At 33.4% G+C, this 23,647-nt stretch overlaps 1 protein-coding gene across 5 annotated transcripts in view; it reads left to right on the top strand.

Moving 5' to 3' along the window:
* Positions 1-23,647, top strand: part of CSMD3 (CUB and Sushi multiple domains 3) — a 1,170,304-nt gene that overhangs the window by 988,840 nt on the left and 157,817 nt on the right. For 4 of the 5 annotated variants that reach the window (XM_073893120.1, XM_073893119.1, XM_073893118.1 and 1 more), the window contains 3 exons: positions 11,323-11,436; positions 11,932-12,027; positions 13,604-13,807. In XM_073893120.1, coding sequence (XP_073749221.1) covers positions 11,323-11,436; positions 11,932-12,027; positions 13,604-13,807 — 414 coding nt within the window. The remainder of the gene's footprint in view (positions 1-11,322; positions 11,437-11,931; positions 12,028-13,603; positions 13,808-23,647) is intronic. The other variant, XM_025871014.2, reaches the window with a different exon arrangement.

The following is a 23,647-nucleotide window of genomic DNA, read 5'->3' as shown; positions in this document are numbered from 1 at the left end:
ATTGTTGTTGTAAATCATTCAACCATTTTGTACGTCAGTTACCTCATTTGTAAAACAGAGAATTGAGACAGATTCTGAAATCTCTTGTAGAGTTAAAATATTCTGTTATTTTCATGAACTACGCTGATTTTAGGTCAAATTGATCTTGTGAGTTAATATGGGCACCTATCATTTTTACATTGTTTACGCTAGAATATGCATTTTAAAATCTCAACAGTCTACTGGTAATATCTTTTGAACACAACTCATTCATAGATTTTAGATTGGCCCAATATGAGAGCATAGACAAGACAGGTCTCCACTGACCCTTGTATCACTAATTTTCCACGAGATCTAGTTCTTTCTTAACAAAAGGCCACATCCACAAAATGGGATTTTATTAATTCCGTGGAGAGTTGTTTAACATAATATATCTATAAACTTTCTTAAAAGGAACTAAATTGATCTGTATGTACAAAGTTCTGGGTAAGGAGGCAGATAACAATAGATTTATACATCAACCTCAAACATCAATAGGTTCATTGTTTATTAACTAGTGATGTTATTAATCCAAATAAATTTTATATGTGTACCAAGTGAAGGAAAAAAAAATTGTCTCAGATTTCTTTCAACCTTGTCTGTATACCTAAATGATTTTGTAGTCAAAGTCTATATATGAGAAACTGAAATCTATCAATATTTATCAATACCAAAATTTATCAATATATCTAGAATTTCCATTTATAAGTTTCTCAGCAACAGTACAGTACTTTGTACATAGTAAATAATTACTAACTTAATAATGGTAAGGGATTTGGAATGAAGTTCTGAATGAATATTAGATGCTTTTGCTAATGAGGATGTTGCCATAAATCAGTGATAAGGTCAACGAGAATGATGGTGAAAATGTTAAAACAGAAATAGTGAGGGGCACCTGGGTGGCTCAGTCTGCTAAGCGGCTGCCTTCAGGTCAGATCATGATCCTGGAGTCCCTGGATGGAGCCCCATGTTGGTCTCCCTGCTCAGCAGGGAGTCTGCTTCTTTCTCTTCCTCTGCCCCTCTGCCCATTCATTCTCTCTCTCTCTCACTCACTCTGTCTCTCAAATAAATAAATAAAATCTTTCAAAAAAAAAACAGCAATAGTGAGATAAATTACTTTATTTGTACTTAGATAGAAGAAGAGTAGCTCTTTCCAGACTAGCATAAAATATTTTTTTTCTTTCTTTGATTATGGACAATATAGTTTGAGACTGTTTCTGAAAAGGAAAAAAAAATAAACTACAGAAGAAAAGTCTTTTGGAGAACCGAAACAATAAGACCAGTTTCCCCTTAGTAGAGTTCAGTGTGTTCTTTGAGTAATACATATTCTGTAGATTTATTCAATAACTCTTTTATGCTCCAATATGTGTATATGTATTCTCTAAGGAAGGTTAACAGACTAAAAGTATGTTTATAGCATCTGATGATTTGGACTAAATGAATGATAACATGTCTTTCAAAATTGATACGCTATTATTCTTATTTTTTTCCATTGTTGAGATTACTACTATTACTACTAACCATCATGTTTGGTAGAGTTAAAAAATTAATGCTTAATTTCATTTATTTATAAAATTGCATATCGATATACAATTGTATATCGATATGCAATCTATTGATAGTTTTTAAATAAGAGATTAAAAAGGTCACAAGGTATGGTGTGTGCATGTGTATGTGTGTGTGTGTGTGTGTTTGTGTGTGAGTGATAGTGTGTGTATTAAGCACCTGCTGGGCCAGATGCTTTAGAGATTAATCTTTACAACAATCCTATGGAGTGGGTATTATTTTGTAGATTAGGAAAAAGATTCAGGAAGGTTTACTAGCTTGGTGAAGGTCACACAACACTAAATAGTAAAGCTGGTCAAATCCAGTGTATAGAATTGCAAATCCCAGGCTCTTTATGACTAACATTTTATTTTGTAAATCATTATGAAAACCAAAATTACTTAACAGATCCTGCTCTTCCTCCTCCTCCTCCTCCTCCTCTTCTTCTTCTTCATGCAAAAAGGTGGTTTTATGAAAGCATGGTACAGGACCAATGGGCAAAGAGATGTCCCTGCTACTCTTCTGAATTCTAAAATCTACCCCTAAAAAGGGCTAAGAGTCTACAGCACATATAACACCTTATTTATTAAGAGTACTTTTTTTTTAAATACTGAGAAACTCTTTTAAAATGTTGCCCTATGATGAACCCCTCCATCTGTCATCCTAAAATAGATGTAAATGTTGCCAATTAAAGAACTCTTAGTTGAACTTTGAGAGTTGAGGGGTTCAGGGTGCTGAGCCTGCAGAAAAGGCATGGCATGCGTAGGAGGCAATATGCAGAGTGTAAAGAATTCAGTGAAAGCAAGAATTTGAATCCAGGCTTAATGCTGAATTGTATGTGAAAGTCCCTTAAATAAAACAGAGAAACAAAATGCTCTGATTGAAATGGGACTTCAGAGGATCAGGAACCGTATGCACGTAGCAGCCCCCTTACCTCCAGAGGTGTTCTGCACTTCATCAAATTAACTCTCAACCTAGATGACAGGAAAATTTCATCAGTTGAGTTTTATCCTACTTCAGTATTCTGCCTTCAGAAGACCCATATTTTTCCAGAAGTATATGACATCCAAAATGAGATGGGGGTCAGGGATCTCACACATTGGAAGAGACTTTCATGACCTCAACCAAATGAAACGTGTGGATCCTGTCTGGTTCCTGAGTTAATCAAAACAACTATAAAAAAATACTTCTTTGGAAGGGAGAAAATCAGGAAATGGGATCAAGAAATGGTTATTAAATTATAGAAATTGTTGTTAGTTTTATTAGATACAATGGTTAGTTGTGGTTATTTTTTAAAGTCCTCATCTGTTAGAAGTAAATATTGAAGCCTTTATGGAAAAAGGGTAGGATATTGGGAGTCGCTTTAAAATATTCCCAGGTTGAGGATACAGGAGGGTTGGGAGAGAATAAATGAAACAAAATTGGAAATGTTCATAAGTGTTGAAACCGGATGGATGGGTTCATGGGTGTTTATTTTAGTATTCGACTTTGTATATGTTTGGAAATTTCCATAATAAAAAAAAAATTCCACTAATTTATGTTATAGTCCACATGAGAATATTTTCCTGACCTAAATCTGTCTGGCCTCGTTGGGATTTGGCAGACATATTCTGCCAAAATGTGTAGAAAAAGAGACTTAGGAATGGTTAAAGGAAAATACTCATCCAAATTGAAATTGAGTTGAAAATAAAAGTGCTAATAAAATATTGTAACACTTTCAACTTTTAATTTTGCTTTCCTGTTTTAATTCTTTTAAACATGCAATAGAATTGCTTATTGTGTTTTTCTTGATTTCATTGCATTTTGAACACCAAATTAATTTTCAGCTATTGGAAAATGTTACAACTGCCAAATTGCAGATAAGCTGCTGGCTTGCAGATGAGTAGATATTGTTCCTGAAACAATTAAAGAATACTGAACTACATTTGCTATAAGAGGGTTTTTTTATAATGCCCATATGTTTAAAATAAGTTATAGGCAGTTTGAAATTTTGGTGGTGAGTAAATGTAAAGCCTGAAAGTAAATATTATGGATTTAGTCAGTAAACCTAGCTTATAGATTGGCACAGGTATCACACAGGAAACTGCTAACAGGAAAATAAATTAGGATCCTCTTTACTGCTATGAATTCAAAGCAGGACAAGATTTCTGGAGCTACTTAGTGACTGGATAATCAGGTACCATGGTCAGAGCCATGATTTTGTTTTTAAAATAGCATCTTTTCCTGATTATTACAAAATTGCAATAACAAGATTTTGGTATATTTCTTTTCAGAGCCAGAATGCTTTCAGTGGTGCTCTGTGAGATGCTGACTAATGTAACACTTCTAGGTTATTTGCTCTAGGGCAAGATTGGCCCCAGAATCTATGGTGGAGGCAAGCTTCTATGTGATTTAAATAGCCCCTAGATAATTAGTGTATGAATCACAAGACTCACCTTATCTAAAATGCTATATTAGTATAAAGCACCTCTTTGTGAGTTAATAGTTTACTAGTATTGTACTATAATAATAACCGTTAAGTACTTGGAATCTAACTGATATGTGGAAAATATAAACGTTTTCAAAATACTGATGAAATTCTCAATTAATTATTATATCAATGCAACTTCTACTCAAACTTTTCCAGTGCTAGATGACATTTTGAAAATAAGTAGCACACTGGGGTGCCTGGGTGGCTCAGTTGGTTAAGCCACTGCCTTCAGCCCAGGTCATAATCCCAGGGTCCTGCGATCAGGCCCCGCATCAGGCTTCTTGCTCAGTGGGGAGCCTGCTTCTCCCTCTCCTCCCCACTCGTGCTCTCTCTCACTATCTCTGTCTCTCTGTCTCTCTCTCAAATAAATAAATAAAATCTTTAAAAAAAAAATAAGTAGCACACTAATTTGACTTGGGACTGAATTTAAATGTTCTGCCTTTTGGTGCTTTTGAATAAATTGTTATAATATTTCACTTTAGATATATACTTCACTTTATATAATATATAATATAATATATATATAATATTTCACTTTATATATATATATTTCATAAAATCAAGGTTTTAATTGGATACTTGTAATCATCTTTAAATGAGAATGCTTTTAAAATCATGAGGTATCCAAGTGGCATTGTATCCCAAAAGCAACCTTGGAGCTTTTTATACAATAAGTAGTTTCACAGTCAGAGCATATAGAGAACAAAGAGTACTGTATGTATATGTTACTAATTGAAAAAGGAAGCATTTTGCATACATGGACATTCCTACAATATTGAAGTATTCATATGAGGTGAAAGTTGAGACAGAATTCATATAAAGGTAGCCAAACTTTTTGATATCTTATGTCACCAACAGTAATTTTTTTATGCTTGCACACATAATCAGGTACAGTTGCAAATACATCTTTGATGTGAATCTTACTTCTGTTCTGCTGGTAGTGTGAGCGCACATGTGTGTTTTCTCCTGTGCCGTGTTGGTGAATAAAATGCAAGCTGAGCAAAACAGGGGTGACTTCTTTACATTTTTTTCACAGAGCAACTAACCAGCTGAGTGCCTAATACAATCAAAATGAACCCTGGAATATGAAAGAATGTACAGATTTTGAAAAGGATAACAGGCATGTTGAGAATCATGCTGAGACCTAATAGGAATTTACAGTATTTTTCTTTTCCTTTTGCTGCCCAGACTCCCCTCTGTGTGGAACTATTTCTTTTGTGATGGTGTTTCAATGCCTTTGCAACAGAGGGACTAGGACTTAAGATGAAGGGAACAAACTAAAACAAAAGTAGAATGCTCTCTCACATTGCTCCCTTTTTCTTAGCCCATATAGAAAACTACTAATTCCAGTTTCATATTCCACCCGAAAGGATAGAATGTAAAATCAAGTAGACTGGGAAGTGCATAGCCATTTTGCAATCATCAGTCCAATGAACCCTTGACTAAAACTGCTGAAATGCTCTTCTAACCCAATTAGGTCTGTGCTTTGTTCTAAATATGCGTGTGGAAAGGAGAGTATGAGAAAAAAATATATTATCTAACCTCGAAGGTCAATTAACTTTTGCCTACCAGTGAATTTTCAGATTGAATTAGTGGCATATATATTTACAAGGCTGAGATACTAGTAGTAGTAACTAATACATCTTACTGTGTTCGGGTACTTGTTCAGAGTGTTTTACAAGTGTCGACGTACGTGTTAACTCACATCAGTCCTATGAGGTTAGGTACTTTTATTATTCCCTGGTTTACAGGTGAGGAAGTTGAGGCATGGAAAAGTGAAGTGACTTACTCATGTGACTCATCCTAGATTCAGTCCTAGAGTCTGATTCCAGAATCTGACCTAACTCTTCATTTGCCAGTTTTCATTCATCTTTTATTAGGGCATTCCAGACCCATAGATTTGTGATTTTAAAGCATTAGTCCATCTAAATCTGCTCAGTTGCAGATGCTGACAGTATGTAAGCTGCTTTATCCATTCTTTCACAGAGCAAAGAAATCTCATCATTTTAGCGTGTTGGCACCAGGGGGAATGAGCTACCGCCCATCTGACTGCTAGAACTACCACTGCCCTGAGAGACCTACTTCCCTGCCTTCCTCTACCAAATTTGATCCCTTTTATATCAAAGCAAGTTTGAATGAGACCTGAATTTACTACAAACTCTTAGATACTTTAATTTTACCAATCACCACCTTAAACAGAAATGGTTAGATCAGTTCTTTTAGCCATGGTCCCATCTGAGTCTGAGGGCTTTTTCTTTTTTTTCCTTTTAAAACTAGTATGCCATTGGGATACTCTGTGACTGATTCCTTCCTGAGAGAAAAACAAAATTGACAAAGGCAAAATTAAAACCCTTCTGTATTTGTATAAACTCAGTATTTAGTTTTAATGCGATAACTCCAATCCTAATCACTGAATAACATCAATCGTGTCCATGTTTGTTTTATTATCCTCATTTAAAGTTAATTGCTAAATCAGTGAGCCTCTGTACAATGAATGCACTAGCTAGTTATTTTGATGGCACAAGAATTAAATGCAACTTCCAAAAGTTTCTGACTTGTTTAGGCAATGGTGGAACATTTCAGCAGCAGTGAGAGCAGAGAACTACTTATTTATATTCTAAACAAAGGCACACCCCTCTGGGTGCTAAACCATGTAGAGCATGATGTCTCACCTCACGCGTCCACTGTACTGTTTTCCACAAAGATACTTCCTGAGGGATTGCTGGTCTGCAATGTGCATTCTAACTGTGTAGCCATATTAATCTTCAGGAGTTTCTTTATGCCATCCAGGTATCCTTTCATCATTTACTGACTTACATTTGGAAAGGCTAAATTAAGCAGAATGGATAAAGTCTCATGACTTAAACGAATGTGACTAAAGGAGAAATGACAGAGTTGGTGCAGAGTAAGGAAACAAATACTCTTTGAAACTTCGTTAAATGAACATTGGTATCATGCAAACCATCTCAGTAAATGGTACCCTGACTTTCTGCCTTGGTTGGATAGAATACTGTAAAAATTAGACGTCAGATAAACCTTGCTTTATGTACAAAGAAAAAGAGATAAGCACAATGTCCTGTCTCATTCTGAGTTTATTTGCTCATGGGGGAGCAAACGAACTAGGAAATTTTAAAGTTGGAGTAAATATCCTATCTATGTGATCTAAACTAGAGGTTTTCACTATTTAAGTGATTTAAGCAGACTAAGTGATGTTTAAAAATCTAAATTGTAGGGGTGCCTGGGTGGCTCAGTCAGTTAAGTGTCTGCCTTTGGGTCAGGTCATGATCTTAGTGTCCTGGGATCAAACCCTGCATTAGGCTCCCTGCTCAGAGGAAAGTCTGCTTCTCCCCCTGCTCGTGCTCTCTCTCTCTCTCAAATATATAAATAAAATCTTTATAAAAAAATCCAAATTGTAATTTTTAAAAAAAATGCAGCATAGAACACCTCCATGTTGTCCATTAGAGGTTGGTAGAGGACTTGCTTTTAAGAATGGATTAAATGATCAGCACAACAATGATCTGCATTAAAAGATGTGCCCAACATGCCCTGTTGTTGGTTTACAGTTAATTTAATTGGCTAACCTAACATCTTTCCACTGGTAAAGGTAAACTGCTACCTCAATGACTACAAATATAGTTAATGGGGTCTAAGAGAAAGACTCTCTCTGGACCAGTTGGCTTTCTGACCCCAGCTGTTTACAGTACATCATAGAATAGAATCAACAATATTAGTTAGATTAATAAACTGTATTCTAGGATAAAATATGTGGAAAATAAGAGACTCAGAAGTAATTTCAGAGATAATAATAGATTCTTTGCATAGACTGATTTGTAGTGGTATTTTACATGTTTATTTCTACCTTATTAGGCTTCCCTTTTCTTCTTTTTTCTAGATTGCAATAATACACATATAACATTATAAAACATTTCGAACAAAGGAGTTAAAAGATTATTTTTAAGATCTATCATGCTTAAGAAAGGAAAAAAATTCACTTAAAGTGGTGCTTCCCTTAAGAAATAGCTTAGTGTTTATAGCCTACTCTAATAGCCTGAGAACAAAGTGCTTTTGATATTCACATGCAGATCTCCAGAGAAAGGAAAAGAAGCCCTGGAGCTGAGATGCAGAGAATTTTGTATCTCTGTTGGAAACTAAGAAAAAGAAGATGGAGGGCTCGCTAATCATTTCAGAAGGCATAATCAGCCCAGACTTTGGAGGTTAATTGTAGTCCTAGAAATAAAAAGATGGCCCAGTCATTAGGTTGAGGTATGTAGATCAGTGTTAAAAGGGTTTTTGTTTTGTTTTGTTTTTTAATGAGAGTGTAACCATGACTCCCATGCAAATATAAAGTAAACATGTATCAAAATTTTTTCATGTATCAAAAATTTTATTTAACCCAGGAATTAAGGAGGGTTTCAGTAAATATTACAGTGGTTCAATATAGAATTCAGTAGTCAAATATAGATCAATGGATAGAGAGGTAGATTGATACTTAGATACACAGATAAGCATGGAATGCTGAAATGAATTTACAGGTCTGTCCATCGGACAATAATCCATTGCATGCACCACAGCCCCCCAAAACACAGGTGACCCAGAAGGGTAAGCTAAACAAAAACATCTCACCAAAACACAACATCCAGTTATCTTTTGATCCATCTTAAAGTCTTTCACAATTTTTTCCTACAAAGGCCTCAAACCATGCAAAGGGTGCAGTTTGCCATTCAGAACATTTTAGAAGCAGAAGACCTACTGCTGTGTGAACATACGAAAACTAACTAAATAAAGGCATTTGTGGACGGCATGGAGAAGCAAACATAAGGTTTACCATTTAATTCTTGAGATTTCTAGTTGAGAAAGATTTGGTTCGGGCTTGTAACATAATTTAGTGAGGCAATACTTAACCTAGTAATGTGTAGGAAATCAGATCACTATGCAAGTATTCTTGATATTTCATACTACAAAAAACTTATTCAAAAATGTACTTTAAAATTTTATTTTTCATATAATGGTTTAGTATACTCTCAGAGTAACTTTTTTTTTCCCATAAAGGCTATTTTTAATTTAAGATTTCCATTGGCTATATTAATGCAGATTTACAGCACAGTTAAAGAGTAGTAGCTTACTACTAGTTAGTAAGTGCTTAATGAGGCTAGATTCAACACTCCACTCCCTTACCCCCCATCCCTTCTCAGCTCTCCCCACTGTCATCTCAGAATTAGCACCATGAATTGCAAGCACAAGTTACTAAGTACACTCCAAGGACATGCCCCATGGTTTTCATTACTTAATGCATTGCAAATATGTGGTGTTCATGGCTATATTGTTAGAAGTTACCCTTTCAACATAACCAGTTCACAAGTGACACAAAATTCTGGTCTACCTGTAGAGAAGTAACAATTGTGAACAATAGGCCTAAAATCAAGAAAAAAAAATTGTTTTTCCTTAGAAAAAGCCCTTGGATGACTCTGTTTTTTTTGTTTTGTTTTGTTTTTTGAGGGTTTTTTTGGGGGGGGATTGTTTTGTTTTGTTTTTTAGATATTGTTTGTAATGTGGTGGTTTTCTTGGTAACTGGGCATGTTTCCTAATGAAGTATTTGAAATATTTGGCAGAAAGAGTGAAAAGATGTTGAATTTTAGTGGGTTTTATTTTTCCAATGTCTTCCCAAAAAAGATATAGAGAAAGAATAGTTTATCTACCAAGAGCCCCGTTGAGCATTGTTTTTACAAAGTGCCTATGATTAGGCTAACAGGACAGGCAATGAGGACATCTGCATTATAATAGAAATTTTCAAAGACACAGTTGAAAACAGATCAAACACCAATCTAAACAAATGCAAAAACAGAAAACAAAAACTTTCTTAATATTTTTTGGAATATTTGTGAAATGGCTTGGGATTTGGTGGACCAATATATCGATCTTTTAAAAAGGTCTGGACTGAAATTTCATATGACTTGTAAACTATTAAAACAATAGAATGCATGTATCTGATTCAACAGAAACATAAATTTGTTTTTATGACTTCTAGGAAAAGTTTTCAGAATTATTTATGAAAAATAGCACAACAATGTTCAGGAATTGTTCAAAGCAACAACTCTGTATCTGTATTCATTTTCCTTTGCCCCACAAAGAACTGGACTGAGATCACCAGCTTATTTTAGCAGGCACAAAAAAAAAAAAAAAAAAGTATATCTTTGTTTACAGTATTATGTGTATGTGTTCATATGCAAAACTCAGCATGTTTCAGATGAATTAGCCTGTCTTCATAGGACCACCAAAGGATGACCATAACCTTGATTCAAGTGTAAATTATGATGAACTTTAAAATATATATTCATGCAATGTATAGTTTATTTACAGTAATGTGATTTTGATTTTATAAAAGTTCTCTTGTTTTTACATTATTAAACTTAAAAAACTTTTAAACGCTGTAATTTTTCTATTCAACAAAGTGTTTTAAGGATAATATTTAAAATTTATTTCCTTTTTTATAAAACAATATATAACCTTATTTCTGCTCTGGAACAGGTTCTTTCTTTTAAGTTATAGTTTGGGTCGTTTCTAACATAAAGTTCATGTATAATTAAAGGAAAAATACAAAAATGAGAGACATAAATATTGATAAGTACTTCACATCTGCACTTACCATGAAAAACAACCATTTTGTAAATTTGTATATCTCAATTGCTGAGGAATTATAAAGAAATATTTTGACAGATTATTAACAATGCTTAGGAATCATTTTTAAGTTAGAACGTGAACACTGTACCTGAAAAGTATCTTGCTGATACTTTTCCAGTGGAACTATTACTCATAGTGGAACAGCATTTTAAAAGCATTCTAAAAAAATCCCCCAAATTAAAACATTGTCTATCTTATATAAAAGAGGAGAAAAAAATTAGAAAAAGAGAAGAGAGTCACAAAGTGAAAAGAACCAAACTACCAATGGGAAAATCAAAGAGTTATTATAAAGTAATAATCACCAACCTTATGATTTCTGATCCAAATATACATGCTATACCCATTTAATTTATTTTTTAAAAAATAGTATTTAAAAAATTTTATTGCTTTTAGGCCATGGTCATTACCTTTATGACCTGAAATACGTGTGTTAGGCATATCAACCAATTGGCACCTACCCTCTTTTAAAGGTAGAAAAAAGATGAGTATTATATTGTAATACTTTGTTCTCTCTCTCCTCCTCTTTCTATTTTTTGTTTTTGTTTTTGTTTTTTGTTTTCGTTTTTGGATGGTTGGTGATTTGTTTGCTTCTCCTGGTTCCTGTTGATCAGTGGTGTTTGGCCAGTTTGTATTTTTCCAGACATCACTCCACGATGTTGTTGAGGTGTATGATGGGCCAACTCAGCAATCTTCTCTGTTATCTTCCCTCTCAGGATCCCATTCAGGTATCCTTTAATAGAACTGCCATGCATCAGTTATTGATTAAAGACTGACTTTGATTGGTATTAGAATGAAAGTTGAGATTTATGTCATCCATATGATACATAAACTGATAATAGAATCACTCTTTATTAAAAACAAAAATAGAAACACAATAGTAACTCAAACGCTTGAGAAAAATATAACCAACTATTTTGGGGGATTGTAATCAAGTAAATATATTTAGTCACTTAGTCTGTGGTATTTAATGTAATATAAAATATGTAAGGATTATTTTTAAAATGAGACAATATGTATCAAAATGTAATAAAAGCCTTCTGGTAAAAAGGTTGAGATTGAAGCTGAACCCAAAGAAAATATATTGTCAGAGGTAGGATATATTAAGGTAATTTGATAGAACATAGATTGACATTTTCAAATAACAGTGTAAATTAATATAATTTGTTAGGTTTACTGAATGAAATTATTTATGATATCTTAGTGTTTGTTTTGTTGAGTAGGAGAATCACTTCCACTGAGTTCAGGTAATCAGATCACAATTCGATTTACTTCAGTTGGACCAATAACAGCTAAGGGATTTCACTTTGTTTATCAAGGTAAGTGACCCTGTAGCCTAGAAACACACTAGGAATGATATCAGTTACCTCATGCTATGTTCAGAATTATTAATGATGAGATCCTCATAACCATATAGGAGAGATCAAAGTTGTTTTTAGTTTTCTTTTTTTTTTTAAGTTTTGCCCTGTTCCCTCCCTCATCACTACAGCACTGTTACTTTGACCAAAGTCAAAAGTGACTATTGCTTCCATCATAATTCTCAAGTATGATTTTCCTTCCTTCTGACATATTGTTTTAAACATTTATTTTTTTTTTCTGACAACTCTTCACTCTCTACATAGTCTATTTTCCCCATAGCCTAGCATTCTAAATTAAAAATATGCAAAATTTTTTGCTGATGTACTTAGACATGCAGGGAAATCATTATTCCATTCTAAAATTTTAGTTTCTCATTCTCTCAGGAGCTTTCAAACTTTCTTCATGGCTATTAAATATTTTTGTGCAATTGAAAGTTTGTTTACACAGTTTCTTCTTGCCTTTTATAGACAAGCTTTCACATTATCATTAATATATTAAGCTCTATAATTTGAAACATTTTCTTTTAATTGTGTATGATCATGTAGTAGTTATTCTCAAATGTATCTTGAACTTTATTCTTAAGACATTTATAAACATATATGATTTGATACTTTTATTAACTTCCTTTATCCCATTTATAATGTTGGCTATAATATTTTACTGTTTCATTTTTAATAGTATTCCTTCATTAAACAGTATGTGATATTATGAATTTAAAAAGGCACTATTAACAAGTCACATAAGAGGAATCAATCTATTTGGAATTCATCATATCATTTTTTTGGGCTGTTTTCAAACTCTTTAATCCTATCTGTATGAGTTTTAAAAAGAAAAAACATCCTGTTATCATTCTATTTTACTAAACAAAAAAAAAAGTCACAATCAAAGGACATACCTATAAAGTCTAAAGGCAATTTCAAATTTGATACTGTATGATTATTAAAATAAAAACTTCTATTGTTGTTAATCTGTCTGACTTCTACTTAGCCTTGAACATAATTGTCTTCATCAATAACAAACATATTTTGAACAACTAAGTTTGTGAACATACTGTGAAATTAGTAAAATGTTGTGTTTTCTTTTTTAAATCTATGAAACTACTGAAAAATAAAATGTGACATTACCTCATGAAACCTGACACATGTTTGAACTTGGTATCCCAGTTTAAAAAGAGAAAAATATATCTTTCAATTATCATCCCATAAATTGAAATACCTAATTCAAACCTTTTTGTTACATTAGTAAGAGTTTAGTAAAACAAAAAATAAGAAAAAAAACCTTACTTGATGTTGTTTAAAGGATCAAAAGTAAAATGTTTTTTTAAACAAAAATATCTTGATGACAATAGCAAGTATTCATTTTAAATTGTATTTTATTTTGTATGAATATTAAAACTTTTAGAAATGTATTCAAGTTGTTAATTTGAGTGCTGATAAAAAGTGAAGACTTCTTTGAAATTTGTTTAAATAGTTACATTTTGAAATCTTTATTTCTCTACCAAATATGAAATTAAAATCAACGATTATTTGTACACAGCTGTTCCTAGAACAAGTTCCACACAATGCAGTTCTGTGCCTGAACCAAGATTCGGAAGAAGGATTGGCAATGAATTTGCAGTTGGTTCACTGGTTCTTTTTGAATGTAATCCAGGATATATCCTCCATGGATCCATTGCAATTAGATGTGATACAGTGCCCAATTCTTTAGCCCAATGGAATGATTCCTTACCTACCTGTATTGGTGAGTATGTAGGTTTGAATGCTTTGTGATTGTATATATTTTATATCAAAATTAGTTATTTTGCATCTATCAATAATTCTATTTTAGATCTAGTAGTTATTCATTAATTTTTAAATACTTCATTAGTTATGATGTATATAAATATGCAAGTAAATGTGGATATTTGATGCAGTTCAGATGTAATGTGATCAATGAAAAATATTTTTTGTTGAATTAGCCAGATAGTTTCCTTATTTATTGATTTAGATGTTTGAAGATATATGTACATATTGCCAATAACACAAAATTTGAATGCTACTAATATGGGATTGTTGAAATAAATATCTCTAAAATTTTATGCAGAGATCACTATGCCAATATGTAAAGAATTTATATATCTCTTAAAGATCTCAGAAGCTGATTTTTTTGGACATATTCTACTTTGGCATCAAAAGAATTACAAAATATGCATTAGAAAATAAATCTTTTTTCTTTTATCTATTAGTTATAGATATGTATAAAAAATACAAAATAAGAAATTTTTTGTCTCTCACAAGTCTAAGTAATAATATTTTGAATGAGAGGAATACATAGGATTAGCCAGAAATCTAATTGTTTAAAACTTAATTTTTGCAAGACTGTATCTACTTTAAATTGGTAAATGGAATATACACTTTCTAAAGTTATGGGCTCTTAACCCTGTTAAATTATATGAAACAGATTAAAATATTTTTCTAAGCCAAAATTTTAGAATTTTATATTATTTCAAGATCATTACAATGACTTTTGGCTGTTGTACAGTTCCATAGATGTGGAAAGGGTATGTTAGGAAGTTTTATTTCTTCTTTGTCCCAAGAGCATATCTGGAAATTATTTTGTTTGATTACATGGTATTACATTATTTTTTTTTTAAGATTTATTTATTTGAACAAAAGAGAGAGAGAGAGGGCATGTGTGCAGGGAGTGGGGGGCAGAAGGAAAGGGCGAGGATCTTAAGCAGACTCCCTGCTGAGTACAGAGCCCAAGGCAGAACTTGATCTCAGGACACTGACATCATGACCAGGCCGAAATTAAGAGTCCAATGCTTAACTGACTGAGCCACCCAGTCACCCCTGGTTATATAGTATTATATTAAAAGAAGAATGGTAAGATTTAATCTCAGGTTAAGAAATAGCTCTTGAATTGAATTTTTTCATTAAAGTTATATTGGTATATGATATAGAAAATAAGAGGAAGAAATTTTTAAGTAAAAGATAAGCAAAATTTTGTTTTTATTTTAATAATTTAAATTCCAATTTCTCATAGAGGGTGACATGATTGTGTATATGCACACATATACACTTATAAATATATAAAATATGTTTTTAATAACACATCTTGCCATACCTGAAAAGAAATTATATGCATCAATATTTTTTATTTTTAACTTTTAAAAACATATTTTACCATTTTTTAACACAAATTTATCATAATGTTAGCTCATAGTTCATTAAAATAAAGTGTATTGGGTGCCTGGGTGGCTCAGTTGGTTGAGCGACTGCCTTCGGCTCAGGTCATGATCCTGGAGTCCCGGGATTGAGTCCCACATCGGGCTCCCTGCTCAGCAGGGAGTCAGCTTCTCCCTCTGACCCTCTTCCCTCTTGTGCTCTCTATCTCTCATTCTCTCTCTCTCAAATAAATAAATAAAATCTTAAAATAAAATAAAATAAAGTGTATTTTAAAATTTTGAATCAATATACTAATTTCTACTGAGGAAGGAATAAAGATAGTCTGTTGATATTATTTATAGAACATGTAATTTGTATAGGATATATCTGTTCTAAGTATCATATATTTACTATCCATATCAGGACATTATTAGTAATTGTGCTGGGAAGATGGTATAAACCAAGGCAATTATGAATAAAAAGAAAGGATGGATGGTCACTTGGTCTTTCTAGGAACTTGATATCAGCAGCCCCACAACAGAAATACCTAACATAGTTCACAGGGCATTCTTCTTACACCAAATATTTTAGTTCTGCCCACTATAATAAATGGAATGTGAACTATTATTTTATTATTCTTTTCTTTGTTGAAAATTACCTATAAACATAATTTAGAACACTAGAAGGCTATAAATGATTCTTCAACTTTCTCATCTTTCAGCTAAATAACCACAATTTCTAATATGATTACCAATTACTTAATCCTTTCTATTTGCCAGGTTTCATGCTGAGCAATTTAAATACATATTTAATTTAATCCTTATAGCAAACCAATTGGAAAAGTTACTTTCAGAATTCACAATTGAATAAACTGAGGTTTAGAGAGGTAAAATAGTTATTTTTAAACTGACAGGACATAGTAGGTGGTGGAGTAGGGGCAGTAACAAAGTTTTTCCGACTCCAAACCTCAGCCTAAAATGATAGAGGACTACTTCTTTTTAAGTTTTGATTTATAAGCTAATTCTTTCTTAATTCGACATCTACATTTTATTTATAATGTGAGATTTCTTATCCTATTGAAATACATTTTTGACAGTCAACAAGTACAGGAAAACAAATAATTTGGAGTTAATGTTCCTTCTGTTTTTTACCTAGCATAGAACTAGGGTTAATGGAACTAAAAGATCTTCCCCTTTCTGTACTTTTATACTCTCATAAAGACAAAACAGATGTTTCTCCTTTTGAGCCACAATATATACTGACTTCATACTCTTATAAAAGAATAATAAATAAATTATCTAAACTAAAGGACCATGAGCTGAGAGAAATGTTCCTGTATGTCTATGCCAAAATTAGGCATGTAATATGCATAAATCGGAAATTACATTGCTTTAAATCAGCTTAGTAATTGAAGACAGACACATGATAATAATAAATCTCTTCAGCTTCACAATGGATTTTTTAATATTTCTCTATAAATATCAGGAATCAGTCACTATTTCTGTCTTTTTCCAGTAATTATTTACATAATTTGTGTCACGTTTAGTTTATTTATGTAGGTATTCGTAGAAAATATCAATACCATATAATAGAACATAACTAGGTAAGTAGATGTCTTCATTTAGTTTCATATACATGATGAAAATTCCTTGAAAATAATCATTGATTATAAAAATAGAATGATATAATAACACCTGGAAATTCATAAACTAGCTCATTAATCTTTAAATATCATTGAAAAAAATCCATTTATTGCTCCAGTTTGAGTGTTCAGAGAACGTATATATGTAAAGTACTGAAGTGTAAATCTATAAATTATCCCTTAAAGGTTCTATTTGTATATTTATCATGTTAATGGGGAAAAATTGTAAAGAATCATGTAAAACCAAATAAAATCCCCACAGCTGGGAATTGTAGGTTCTCACCATAAGGGTTAATTAAGTCTTGGGCAGTAGTCTTGTGCTCTGACTTTAACACTGAGATGTGGTGAGTTACTACATGATCATAGAAAATTTACACAATTTCTGATTCTCAATTGCTGTATCAATAAATCGGGAAAATAAGAAAATTTCCTTGTAGGTTTACTGTGACTATTAAATGATTTGGCATAGTTCTAGTCCAGTAAGTACTCAATAATTAAGTTGTTTTTGTTGTTGCCAAATCTTCCCTCACAGAATCAGGGGAGAAAACCTTAATTCTAAAGGTATTGGATCTAGAATATAGAATTTACATGCAGTGCTGACAAAAGGCTTGATATTATTGATTCTCATTTGTTGATATTGTTGTTTTAATAACATTTTAAAGTTAATAAATGTAAAAATTATCTTCCACAGAAGATTTTTGCATCTTAAAAAGGCTAAAAACATGGACTCCTATCATCCTTTCCAATTCTAATAATTTAAGGTCCCTTGAATGCAACATTTTTTTTTGCACTTAAAACTTTTAAGAACGACATTGGAAGAAATATAATAACAATTTTCTTGAGAATAATAGTAGTTATTTATTAAAATACGCTATTTTGGGAGATGAAATTTCTATCAATTGACACATTTAAGGACAAATGGTTGAAAAAACTGACTTAAAACAATAGGCACATGTTCATGATTTGTTTTGTTCTCATTGTTTGCAAGAGTATAAAATTAAAATAAAGTTAAAATTTAAAGAGTGATAGGGTACCTGGGTAGCTCAGTTGGTTAAGCATCTGACCCTTATTTTCGGCTCAGGTCATGATCTCAGGGTCATGAGATCCAGCCCTGTGTTGGGTTCCATGCTGGGTGTGGAGCCTGCTTAAAATTTTTTCTTTCCCTCTGCTGCATGCTCATTGTCTTAAAAAAAAAAAAAAATTAAACAGTGATTAATATGATTATAATTGGCATTGAGTATGTATATTTAAGAAAGATTTGCATTCAGACTTTTCTTCTGTTCTTGAAAAGTTAAAAAAACTTCATTATCCAAAGAAATTTCTTTTGTCTATGAAAATATGAAAATGAGACAGGGTAAGAAGAAGAAAGAGATAAAAAGACATTAAGAAAGGAGTAAAACAAGAAAAATGAAAGAACATTTTAGGAATAAGAATGGAAATGAGAGAAAAAGAATATACTGTGGGATAAGGAGAATAAGAAATCTAAACCCTAAACATAAATCATTTTTATTTAAAGCAGAAGAAAACCCCTAGTCTATATTATTACAAAGCTTTTTGTTGGTATATTAATGGAAGAAAATGTTAGTTTATTTTTGTTTGTTTCAAGTTTTTATTTAAATTCCAGTTAGTTTAACATATAGTATAATATTAGTTTCAGGAGTCTTACAAAGCCTTTTCATATATGTCACATATATCAATCAGTCGGTTAATCCCAGCGTTTTTGCCATCAGAAGTAAAAATCCATGTAAATAGAAGGAAGATGATGCTATTCAACTATGGTCCTTTCAGCAAGGACAAGAGTTCCTACTAGGCACTAAAACCTATCAGACTTTCAGACCAGACCCTAGTTCATGGCTGACATTCAACTTCCAGAGTAAATGTTAATGTATTTTCCCCAACCTGGCTGGATTCAGCCTCACTTTCTACTTTAAGGGCAAAAGATGAAGTAGTCAGGAGCCATTGCAGTCTCTCCATCAGAAGTCCTTCTGTAGGTAGCTCCCTGGCCTTTTTGAGAAACCTGTTGCTGTGTCTCTGGAGAGTCTGAACATAGAACAGACTACCTTTTACTTTCCATTTGTTTGAAAGTGCCTACCTAGAGAGAGAAAATTGAATAAGTCTACAACTGCCTAGTTCACATGAAAAGGATTACTTTATACGATTTAAGAAATAATGTACACCCTGGTAAATCCAGAAAATTGAATGTATAACAGAAGAACCTATGGTATCAATGTGAGACCAAAAATAGAAGGTGATGATTCTAAATGACACTCAGATGATAACTCAGTTTAGATTCTACCATTTGGTCCAACTGCCAGTCTCTACATAAATGAAAATATACTTGTATTTCTATTTTTAATGGTAAATATTTTTAGCTTCAAAATGTTCTGAATAAAAATAATTGTGTCTTAAAATATTCAAAAAAGGAAAAGGTTTGATATCTTAAAGATTCAAATATGAGAGTCAAGTACACAGTCATCTTTAGGTTAGTATCAAAGCATTATCTTTAATTTTATTTATTTTATTTTTTAAAAGATTTTATTTATTTATTTATTTATTTGAGGCGGGAGGTGGGGGAGCAGAGAGAGAGGGACAAGCAGACTCTGGCTGAGCGCAGAGCCCAACGCAGGGCTCGATTTCACGACCCGGAGATCATGATCTGAGCCAAAATCAAGAGCTGGATGCTTAACCTACTGAGCCACCCAGGTGCCCCAAAGCATTAGCTTTAATTTTAGTTCATTTTCAACATTTGTTCATGGATAAAATGTTAATTGCCTCAAGGTCTTTGAACTTTCTATTTTTCCTGCTTGGAACATGCATTCCCAAAGATATCTTTTAGGCTTACTACATCACTTCATTCAACCTGATAATCTTCCTTGAACATCCTATCCAAAATAATTTTCTGCTACCCATCCTCCATTTGTTCTATACCTTTACCCTGCTTCTCTTTAATGACAACCATCCCCCATGTTATACGTAGCTTGGGGTTTTTTGTTTATTTGTTTTGTTTTTAGTTGCTTAATCTTTCTTGTCCTCCTCTGCCCTGACACTGTATCGTTTTTATGTTCCTCCTGGCATTTAATAAGTGTTCAATAAACATTTGCCCGGAGAATGGGTTTTAACAATTAACTGTGATAATTTCCTGGATTCTTGTAGAGGTCAAACAACTGGACAATTTCCCAAGTCCAGGGCCCATGTATTTTTAGTTTCAGGCTTTTTTAATTTATTTATTTTTATTTGTGTCAGGGGTACAGGTCTGTGATTCATCAGTGTTATATAGTACCCAGTACTCATTACAACCCCCTCCCCACCAGGTGGTGATGCTCTTGCTCACTTTGCTTGCTTAGACCTTTACAAGCCACTGGAAGTTTAGACATCTTCTGAGAGTATTTCTGTAGGAAAGAGACATAGGTAAAACACAAACAATAGATTTACATATTATACGGGTGGTTTTATTCTGAGAGTGAACAAATTCTCGATTTATTCTTTACAGTTTAAATATAATCTTTGACCGTCTATTTACCAGATTTTATAATTGTTTTGTCTCTACCTTTACTGTTCAGTGAATGCTCAGTTAACAACTTAACTAAGTGAGCATCCATTTGAATCCAAAAGAAGGCAGCTTTCCACAGTCCTAATGATTTCCATCTCCACTGTATTATTTTAGTTTCATGGTTCTTACTACTATTACCGACACTTTCCTTTTTGTTGTTGTTGTTGTTATAGTAAAACACAATAAAATGTTCCATAATTTTGCAAAAACTGACAGACTGTAATTAAACTGTTGAGTGAAAAGCAGCCCCATTAGTCATGATATGTGGGTGGTGCTTATAGTTAAAATGGTCAGATACTAAGGTAGGGGATCCACAAGTTTAAATGACCAGTATGTAAATGATATTTAGTAATCTTGCACAGATCTGTCATATCCAGCCATTCTTAGGCAAATTATAATGAAGTACAGTGATATTTTGATAAGAACATTGGACTTGGAATAAATATAAAATTGAAAAATATGCCGAAGACTGAGTTTTTATCTTCCAAATTTGACCTTGTTACACTTCAGATTTCTTAATATTTTCAGTCTCATGAAATTCCAAGCTCTCCTCCTAGACTCTGTGATTCAAATAATCCCCTGCAGCCACTAATAACTCTGACAATATGTGGCCTTAAGCAAAAGTACTTTTGTTAGTGGGGGGTCTTTTGAAAAGCCCCTGAACCTGCCATTTATTGCCCTTAGGGAAAAAGTCTATTTATTTATTTATTTTTAAAGATTTTTTTATTTATTTGACAGAGAGAGATACTGCAAGAGAGGGAACACAAGCAGGGGGAGTGGGAGAGGGAGAAGCAGGCTCCCTGTGGAGCAAGGAGGTTGATGTGGGGCTCGATCCCAGGATCCTGGGATCATGACCTGAGCCTGAGCGGAAGGCAGACACTTAACGACTGAGCCACCCAGGTGCCCTGGGCAAAAAGACTTTAAATAGTTGCTTATCCCATCACCTTTATCTGGTTAACCCCCCCTCCCCAACACAGAGAACCTTTAGAATCCCAGAAAGAACTACTTCTACTTGTATTCGCTCCATGGCAACACCTGTTTATATCATCTTTTCTTAGAGCAGGAGAGAAATTGATGAGGAAATAAATACAGGAGCTGAACCCTCATTCATCTATCCATTAACCCATGAAGAGGTTACTCAATAATAAATAGCAATTAGTATTTGTAAGAAGCACTATTAAGCATTTTCTTTTTTAATGTTGATATCAACATCAGGAGGTATATAAGATTATTATTTCTCTTAAGATAGTAAAACCTCTGTGGTTTAGAGATAAAAGCAGAATTAGGTTTGGAACCCAGGATGCTTGTCTAAAAGCCTGTTCTCTTACTCCATATGTTATATAGTGTATTACTAATAAGTAGGGAAATATATATCTTTTAAAATAGGAAAAATATTAGGGTAAGTAATATACGTGGGAATTGAAACTTTATTAAATATCATGTGTATAGCAATGCATATCCGGGGATACTTTTATAGTATATTTGTATACTGTAATATGAAAATTTATATTGTTATATGTGGCTTATTTAAGAAAATACTGGGAGAAAGGAATAATGCAGGAATGATGAAGAAGGACCTGTAACCACAATATATACACAGATATACAACCAGTCTATCAACAGTTTATTCAACAAGCATTTAGTGAGTGCTTACCAAGTGTCAGTGTCTCTTTTAGCTTTGAATAAGAAAATTAAGATTCTTGCCCTTTCGGAGTTTACATTTTAGTAGTGGGAGATTGAGCAACGTATCAGTAATTCAGATAGTGGTATGTACTATGGGGAAAAAAGAAAGGGCTGGAGGTCAGAAGAAGTCACCCAGGGGCGCCTGGGTGGCTCAGTTGGTTAAGCGACTGCCTTCGGCTCAGGTCATGATCCTGGAGTCCCGGGATCGAGTCCCGCATCGGGCTCCCTGCTCAGCAGGGAGTCTGCTTCTCCCTCTGACCCTCTTCCCTCTCGTGCTCTCTATCTCCCATTCTCTCTCTCTCTCTCTCTCTCAAATAAATAAATAAATAAAATCTTAAAAAAAAAAAAAAAAGAAGAAGTCACCCAGGACATGCTGCTGTTTTATATCCAGATGAAATGAACGGAGGGGGTTATAAAAGTCTTGGAGGTAAACATGTGTATAGACTGTGAGGCAGAGACAGATGTTCAAGCCACAGCAAGAATCCCAGGTGTCTAGAACAGAGTGAATGATGGCAAGCATGATAGAAGGGTTTGGGGAGGCAGAGCAGAGGCCAAGTCATATGGACCCTCAAAGGCTGTGAGAAGTTTGACTTTTCTCTAAGCAGTGAGGGAATTCAGTGACCTAGGGAATGACGGGGTCTTAATTTCTAAAAGATCACTGTGGCCAGTGTAAAAAGGGATGGAGTAGAAGCAAGAAGACAGGATGGAAGGCTATTGAAATAGTGGAGAAAAAAAGTAATGGTAATTTCGATAGGAAGGTCATGGTCAGGGATGAGAATTGATAAGCTTTGCTATATATAGTTAAATATTTGCTTTATATATATATATATATATACATTTATATATATTTAAAGATTTTATTTATTTATTTGACAGAGAGAGAGACAGCAAGAGAGGGAACACAAGCAGGGGGAGTGGGAGAGGGAGAAGCAGACTTCCTGCTGAGCAGGGAGCCCGATGCGGGGCTTGATCCCAGAACCCTGGGATCATGACCTGAGACGAAGGCAGATGCTTAACAACTGAGCCACCCAGGCACCTCTACAATATATTTTTTTAAATGGAGATGGGAATGTTTACTGATAGGTTGAACATAGATGTAAATGTGAATTTGAATATAAAAAAAGAGAAATTAAGATGAATGAGTCCTAGATTTTTGGCCTAGAGCTAGGTGAATGATAATGACATTTACTGAGATGGAGAATGGTATAAGTAGAGGAAAATTTCAAAAGTATTGTTTTAGACATACTAGTTTTCAGATGCTTATTAGGCACATTATTGTAGGATTCTGAGCAAAAGTCAGAATTTGAGATAAACATTTAGTAGTCATACTATATTGATGACATGGAAATACATGCCATTTTTGAGGGGTGACAGAAAGAAAAGAGAAGATGGCTTAGGTCAGAGAGTGTTACAACATTTAAAGGATCAGGGGAGGAGGGTGAGAAAGAAAGAAAGAAAAGAAAAAAGAAAAAAGAAAGAAAAAGAGAGAGAGGAAGAAAAGAAAGAAAGAAAAAGAAAGAAAGAAAGAAAGAAAGAAAGAAAGAAAGAAAGAAAGAAAG

The sequence above is a fragment of the Callorhinus ursinus genome, unplaced genomic scaffold (assembly GCF_003265705.2).
Source record: "Callorhinus ursinus isolate GAN/ISIS: 27379988/994484 unplaced genomic scaffold, GSC_fseal_2.0 scaffold5, whole genome shotgun sequence".
In the NCBI taxonomy this organism is placed as follows: domain Eukaryota; kingdom Metazoa; phylum Chordata; class Mammalia; order Carnivora; family Otariidae; genus Callorhinus; species Callorhinus ursinus.
The sequence above is the reverse complement of the archived record's forward strand: the minus strand, read 5'-3'. Positions and strand labels throughout refer to the sequence as shown.